This window comes from Hylaeus volcanicus, chromosome 8 (assembly GCF_026283585.1).
Source record: "Hylaeus volcanicus isolate JK05 chromosome 8, UHH_iyHylVolc1.0_haploid, whole genome shotgun sequence".
In the NCBI taxonomy this organism is placed as follows: domain Eukaryota; kingdom Metazoa; phylum Arthropoda; class Insecta; order Hymenoptera; family Colletidae; genus Hylaeus; species Hylaeus volcanicus.
The window spans coordinates 13,051,452-13,060,103 of record NC_071983.1 but is presented as its reverse complement, the minus strand read 5'-3'; the positions used below and the strand labels follow the sequence as shown (position 1 = coordinate 13,060,103).

Genomic DNA, 8,652 nt, shown 5'->3' with positions numbered 1-8,652 from the left:
CGATACCGAAAATAATATTGGTTCGTAGTACCATCAACCGAAGATATTCAAGTAAATGCACAATGCACTGATTTGCCCTGGTGCTTCTAGTTTCATTCGAATAATTATTCTTGTAAATGATCTAATTACTCTAGGTCATGCAGCAAAAATAAAATAAAGTGTCCGATACTTTTATGATTTGTATTAATAGAATGAAATTATTTTGTTAGTATTAGTTTGTCTGGAAAGTCCGTGCCGATTTTTGGTAGGTGGTACACGTCTGTTTATATTGGAATGGTTGAAAACAATTAACATGGGCGCATCCCTTAAAAGGTGGAAAGGTCGTGGAACAAAATCGTATCTATATAATTCAATAAATACACGAATCAAAATTCAAACGTGCCTTTGAATTTTTCTTAAAAATTGGCACGAACTTTCTGGACAACCCAATAAAATAAATTATTTTATATTTAACATTTATATTGACGATACCGAAAATATCAAAGTGAATGCCAAGTTGTCTGGAGGAAAAAATATTTGGCTCAAAGAGGGTTAATAAATACTGTCTATTTTAATATATTCCCGAAACATACTTAAAAGGAAATTAATAACGAAGTTGAAAAACGAGTTCTTTTAACGTGTTTAGTCCCGTTTGGCATACATAATCGCACGGCGAAACCGTATCGAAACGTTTACATAAAACAAAATCAAGAAACGCTGAATGGAAGAATGCCGGAAATTCAACGTACGTAGTCGGCATTATGGAACGAAATTGACTTGTCTGGCAGTGCCATCGAACAATATCATATTCACGGCACTCAATGGATCGACCGAGCTACTGACGTAAAGGGTACATTCTCCTTCCTCTACGGTAGAGGAATTTTTAACTGAAATTCAATGGCGAACGGGGATTACGGCGAATAGCTAACGGAGGAGAAGAAAACTGAATACAACGATGAAGAAAACCATGAAAAGTTCGTCGAACAGGCACCCTGACGAATATCGAATGAGCTCTTGGGCAGAATCGAAAGAGCCTGAATTGGTTAAAGAAAACGAGGGAATTACGATAACGTGGAATGTTGAATAAATTTCTACGGAAAGCTGGTGGATGACGGGAAAAGCATTCTTTCGAAGAACTCGTGCCATGTTGGACATCGTCCTGAAATGACGAATATCGAATGAGCTCTTGTCGCGAGGCAAAATCGAAAGAGCCTGAAATTGGTTAAAGAAAACAAGGGAATTACGATAACGTGGAATGTTGAATAAATTTCTACGGAAAGCTGGTGGATGACGGGAAAAGCATTCTTTCGAAGAACTCGTGCCATGTTGGACATCGTCCTGAAACGACGGTTCAGAGAGTGGAAGAGTACCGTACAGAGAAAAGAAGGCAGGGGAGTAGAGGGAGAGGTCGAGCAGGGCGGAGAGGGAGTCGAAACGCAGGGGTGCGCTCGAAGCGGGGGTGGAAAGGAAGTCAAATAGTCGGGCCGATGGTAGCAGCTCTCTCAGTTGCTCCTCGGTTTCCGGACTGCGTGGACTGGCAGGTTAGTGAATCCGACTCTCGTTCATTCACCAGTCTCTCCACGTTCCACTCTTGACCTCCTTCCTTCCTTGGCACCCTCTCTGTTTCGCTCTTTCTCTGTTCCGCCTTCGTTCCACCTCCCCCGCTCTGTGTGTCCGCTGGCTCCATTCATATGTACGTGCTCGTTCTTTGCTCGCTCACTGGTTGCCCGATTTATCAAAGTTCGGTCCGAGGACCGTTTTCCTCGCGACTTTCACCGCGACGTTCGCTATTTTTCCCGGCTGTTCGCTCGGGTTGTCCGTCTTCCGGCTACCTTCCCTCTCGTTGATCGTACGATTATCGCGGAACGCTCGGAAACAATTCCTGCAACGATGAATAACAAGGGAGCATTTTAGTGTGAATTTCGCGGAAACCGTTCGAGAGTACCGAGACGTTGACGGCTCCGATCTCTTGGGTCCGTGGACCACCGAATGGTAATAATAAGGGAATAGTCGACGTAAGTTGCAGCCGTTTAGATCATTAAGTTTTTTGGATCCACGGAGCTGGAAAAATAAGGGTGGGTAATCGTGACGTATCGCTGGCGACTAATTTCCCTGCTTTATCGCGAAAAGGAATCGGTGTCCCCGACGACAACGCTGACCTCCGGTTACTAAATGAAACGTTGTCCTTCGTAATGCAACCTGTTATGCCCGAAACGCGTTCATCGAGGTAGAAGCAGCGAGTAAGGAAGATTAATTGAAAGAACAGCTGTTAGTGATTTTACGGGAAACAGCTTGACGGTAGGTGATTCTATTTCTACTTATTTCTTTTATTATCATTATTATTATTATTATTATTATTATTATTATTCTCTTGACAACAACCGAGAATGATTTTTTAATTTTGCTCGTTACGTTTACGACGTTGGACATCGAGGCAGAACGTAGGTATAGCGTGAAAATTGACGCTTATAATTTGGTTACAAGGTTCACTGGTTGATTTGAGGTAGTTGTTTCGAGATGGTCACGTTCAAAAATATAATTGGAAACTTACGTTGCAAGTACAGTCTTACTGCTCTCACACACGTCTATAATAAATCAATATGTATATCTACACATAACATTAGTAATACTCGAAGAATGATTGTGGCAACAACGTTGACTGTTACTGCACAACTTCTCTACGTTTAGTTTCAGACTTTAATTAATTCTCAGTAATAGCGCGGTGAATAATTGTAATTTCTTCTTTTTCAATGCTTTATAGCATCGGTTTTTATAACATATCAAAATTTCAGCAAGATCCGAAATTGCGTTTCGATTTAAATTGAAAAAATTCGCGTGAAAATCTGTATGTTTCATAACAGTCTGTGGTGAAATTACAAAATCTCGATATCGTTATTCATAAAATTGCGGTGGTAAATCGAAGTAGCAACTACTTTAAATTATTAATAATTATATCATTGCTTGATGTAATGTTCAGTAAATGTTTAATTTTATCATCGTTGATTTTCATTGTACGTTCAAATTAATGAAATTCAATTATTGCTTTATACAGTGTTTTACTTTTGCTTGACTTTATTATCGTTGACTTGCATTATCGATTCCGATTAAAGAACCAAATCTCGATATCGTTATTCATAAAATTGGTCACTTTAAATCGAAATAGGCTCGCGTGATTTATATTTAATCACAGAACAATCGAGCGAAGTTTTGTTGAAATCCTTCGTTAAATAAATCCGCGGAACAACTACCTTAAAATGTTCAAGTCTTATTAATATTTTTATTTTTTTCCCGAGCTATTAACACATTCGCGACCGCTGACGTGAATTCACGGTCACTTCAAATTTTGTTCCTGGTTATGAAACAATTGTCAAAATCTTTTCATTTTATACACTATATATTTACAACATCGATGCTTCAAAACATATTTTGTAATTTTTCTCTAAATTTCTAACGATACAAATTTGTGATGTCCACCTTCATAATTGTATTACTTTCGACAGTACTCGGTATTAAAAACGTAAAAAACGTAAAATCATTTACTTATGGTTACTCGTTAAATAAAATAAAGAACCTCTAAGCTCTCTCTCGAAGTGGATAAAAATAGACTCTTGGATTACAACCATTACGACAGTTAAACGAAGGAATTACGATTTCGTACGCGAGACGAAACGGAATTACGCGAGCAAACCATCAGGAAGCGTAAAATTCCGTGTTATACGCTAAACATTAATTTTTCAAATGTCAAATGGTTAATAAGCCAATAACAGGCAATATACTCGAAATATCCAACGCGTGGAACAATATAATCCGCTTCCTACCGCGTATTCGATTGATGAAATAATACAAGACTGCGCGATACCTAATTGAAATTCCACAACGCGAACGTCGAGGATAATTGGATTTTATGTTCTGCTGGGGGCAAAAATGAAATCACAAATGAAAGTCATCATCAAGTGATGAACTTATTAGCGTTCACGTTTCCAATTCATTTTTCAAAACGAATAAATGGCTCTAGCGTCGATTCAGAAATGGTGACATTCGTAGATGAAAACTAAACTGCTCTGATATTTCTGCTTCCCTTGTTTGTTTCATTGTAGTTTTTTCTAGGATGGAAAGTACGAAATCTGAGTTAGTTTTTAACACGTTCGTCGCCACGTCAGCCATGTATGGGTGACGTTACTATTCACTGAAGAACTAAAAAAATTAATGCTAAATGTTAAGCATCAAAGGAAATGAATTTAAACGAAATTCATGAATTTCGATGAAGTTACAAAAATAAATACCACGATAGATGTTTGATTAAGTAGTGGCCAATAGTCTGAATAATATTTAATCGTAGCAGAAATTTTCAAGAATATTTGTCTAGCGGTTAACGTGTTGAACGTTCTGAATATTGTAAGAGATACTTTTAATTGATAACTCTTTTCATGAGTTATTTGTCAGGATTTTTGATAAACTTGAACAATACAATCATTACACACAAAGGAAGCTTCATAAGACAAATTCAACGATACACTTTAAACACTTTATTCTTAATAATTAATTCACATAAATCTCATCCAATCTAATTTTACAGAGAAACAGAATATGTATTCATAAAAGGTTTAAGTTTTATTAGAACAATGACTCAAAATGTATAGCTCGTATCATACAAACACACTTATTTGTTCAAAAATTTTAAGTCTTTCACGCCAACCCCCAGACATGAATTCGACTGAAAATTTATAAGATGATTTATACAAGCGAATTATAAAAACAACAACATGAAAGGAAATGTTGAAACAACGATTGCAAGAGGAATGAAGTATCATTGGAACAGGATGTTTAAAAACAATTATGTACAATATGTCTGAACGTCTGAAAGAGATTTTCTTCGTTAATTTCGTTGTTGATTATTCGTCAAAAAGGATACCCGACGAAATATGTTGAAATATATGAAATAGTCTCACATAATCTAATTTCACAGAAAAATAGAATATGTGTTCATACGTCTTTATCGTGGAACGTAACTAATTGGAAATAAAAAAAGAGACATTCGTTAATTCCCAAAATCACCTGAAAACCCCACACACATTATACAGGGTGTCCCAAAAATGTTGTAACACCTTGAAAGGGGTGGTTCGGGAGGTGATTTGAAACAACTTTTTCCTTAGCGAAAATGTTGTTTCCAATCACCTCCCGAACCACCCCTTTCAAGGTGTTACAACATTTTTGGGACACCCTGTATATTGTACACACACCACACGACTACACACACACACTATAGACGGTACAGACATTATACAAATGCACACGCATTAAGGAATCAAGGATACCTTACAATATATTTTTAAAAACTCTGAATAAATTTTTGTTACATTGAATGCATTTTGTAATATAAAGGAACTTTAACCTTGATGAGGTTTTCCTTATAATAATTAACTTTCCAGCTAATTTACAAATATTTTATTCTATTAGGTTGTAATTATTAAAAAATTGTAGTATCTTATTAACTGGTATCGATCAAGGAAACAATTTCGTCAAGTAGCGTTAGCTCGATATCGAGAACAAGAACGATTAACCAAGTCGTTAAACGACTCGTTCAGCCGGAGACGAGAATCACATCGTCGTTAAATAAAGTAAGATTGTTCAATTCCAATTACTAGGTGTAGAAATTAATTCTGTGTCTTTATAATTAATAATTTATAACTCTAGTTTAAATAGATATATTTAGACTTACTCGTCACTTTGATACATTAACGCACCAACCATCTAAGTTCTCAACCCGATGGCCATTGAAATGCATCTATACGAACATTAATAGCCACGAAATTTTGCTTATTATCATACTCCTACAATTATTACAATTATCAAATACACTAGTAATTTGTTAGAAAAACATCAATAAATAAAATGTATTGGGTGCTATTCTTCGAAAATATAGATGTATATACAAGTGTCCATTAGGTTGCGACTTATGTTATCCACCTAGATTCATTGTAGAGATGGATTCATGGAGATTAGATTGAGGACTTAAAAGGTTGTTACTTTAAACATTTCTAGTAAATATTTCTACTTAAACTAGAGTTACAAATGATTGAATATGGAGACTCGAAATTCATTTCTACACCTAATATAAGTTAAATTTATTGCGAGCACAATGCGTCTCTTTAAGAAATTGTTTCGGAAATTATCGCTTCGTTATCGAAGTGATATCAAATTTTTCATATTATACTCTTGATCGCCATTAGGTTCGACGCAGTAATTCAACCAGCAATAATGTTTGTTTAAGTTTAATTTCATTGGAACTCGAAGTGTCGATAGAATGATTGTTGGCGAGGTAAAGCTGACCTGATTTTCAAATCCCAAACTAGAGATCTCATCTTCGAAGGCAATCTAAGGTTAGCATTCGTGGCAATAGAATGGTAAGAAAGCATCTCGAGTTGCTGGTAGATGCCAGAAAAAAAGGCCTCGAGTTCAAAGGGTTAATTTTGTTGCTTCTTAGACATCCATTGCGAATAAAATGATACGAGCGGTTTCATTCGATAGTCTTATTTAACCCTTTGCACTCGACGACAGTTTCGTTACAGAAAACTAACATTTTAAACGACTAAACATTCTTCCACCATGATTGGAGAGTCGTGGAGGCAAAGTGTCTTGCTAATGTGTACATACCAGCTTACAGCTTAGGAAGCTATTCGTTAGATTCTATGAAATCTGTGATAAACAAAGATTGTCGCTTCTAAGTCGCCCTTCGAGCGCAAAGAGTTAACTAGCGTATTGTGAATAAAATTGTGATGTTTCGAAGTATTTTTGACGAGCAAAAGTACATTTCAGGTTCATTTTCTGTTTTAAATTCCACTTTCCTTAATGAAGACTTACCAACAATATTTAACAAATTCGAGACCAAGCGCAAAGAGAAAAGGGATTAATAATTTTAAAGAATATTAATGGTTTCAAACGAGAGAATTATACGAGCTCGAAAATTCTTCTTTTACTGAAACTTTGAATGAAACTTGTTTACATGTTTTTCAAACCTTTTTTCAATTCCACACGTTCTTTTTATTTTCTTGATATAACTCTTTAACGACACCAACTAGAATGAAGCTGTACACGAAGAAATTGTTTAGACTTTTATACTGTACCACCGAAAGACAAAGTTTAATTTTATTATAAACAAACTGATCTTCTTTATTATTCCATCCATACAATTTTAACCATCGGAAATATAAGCATTCGTTAATAAATTTATCATCCTGAACGATCTATCGAAATATGACAAAATATCATTTTTTTATCTGATATTTGAAAAACAATTTCTACTTGTACAATGCAAAACTTGGTTTACGTAAATGGGACACACTGTTTTCTGGTATATTATTCGCTGGTTACTGTAAAACTTTCAACAACGCTTCCATTGGAACACACCGCGACAATAAATTCTATTATTTCGTGATATCTGTCACAAAAAACAGTTTTCATTATATTCCACTTTATTTACACATCGGAAATCAGGGAAAGATGTTTTCAATTGCACGAAGGGAAGATATTGTCTTTACATAAATATTCTGTAGTTCGTTATATTAATTGATTATTAATATTAAATACTACTTTTATATAAATATGTTGTTTTTGTGATGAGTATAGATACTTGTCATGTACAATTTGACGTATGTAAAACCTGTGTTTCTCTTTCGAGCAATTGAAAAAGTTTTCTGTGTCTTACAGTATGCGAATAAAATAAAATACAATGAGAATCGTTTTTTAGTGAAAAATAACGCAACCTAGAGAAATTTATTCAAGGAACACACGTTTTCCATGACTTTCAAAAACAATGTCTTCCATTCCTGTAACACAAACGATCCATTTCGCAAATTAAAACATTTTAATGAAACACATTATCACCTATAAATATGGAATATAATTGTAAATGCAGAAAATGATTTTTTTTAAATCATACATAAAAAAATTATGTTTTTTTTAATATCTTGAACAAAATGTTCTTGTTACATACTGGGATAGAGCATGAAAAGCTGAAAACCTTTTGCGATATCAACTTTACTTGTTCAATTTCAATGTAATGTCGAAAAAAAGAAAAGCGAATAAATTTCAAGGACTGATTTCACTCCTTCACGATGAATATCTGTGGGGAACAAAAAATGTTTTGTGCGTACTTTATGATGCTCTACATATGCACAAACTTTCGTTTTAAATTAAAATTTTTCGGCTCGATTGTACACATCACAGAAAATGCTCAAATAAAAAAAACTAGAATTCGTTTTGTCTGTATTGTGTTCAAGTACCACAATTTTTTCAATGTACCAGGATTTTATTTTAATGTACTGTTATTTTGTGTACTACTACTAATTGGAGATGGGCAAAATTCCCATCTGGATAAAAAATTTCAAGGACCATAATTTTCCCAATGTGTCAGAGTATTATTTGAACGTATTGTTACTTTATGTGCTATTACTAATTGGAGATGGGCAAAATTCAATTATTTTAATGTACTGTTATTTTGTGTACTACTACTAATTGGAGATGGGCAAAATTCCCATCTGGATAAAAAATTTCAAGGACCAAAATTTTCCCAATGTGTCAGAGTATTATTTGAATGTATTGTTACTTTATGTACTATTACTAATTAGAGATGGGCAAAATTCCCATCTGGGTACAAAATTTCAAGGATCGCAA

General features: G+C 34.7%; 1 protein-coding gene across 2 annotated transcripts in view; it reads left to right on the top strand.

The window, feature by feature from the left end:
- The first annotated feature begins 1,466 nt into the window (after positions 1 to 1,466).
- LOC128880946 (uncharacterized) overlaps positions 1,467 to 8,652 on the top strand; it is a 19,865-nt gene continuing 12,679 nt past the window's right edge. Inside the window, exon 1 of one of the 2 annotated variants that reach the window (XM_054131538.1) lies at positions 1,467 to 1,520. In XM_054131538.1, the coding sequence (XP_053987513.1) occupies positions 1,467 to 1,520 (54 nt within the window). The other variant, XM_054131537.1, reaches the window with a different exon arrangement.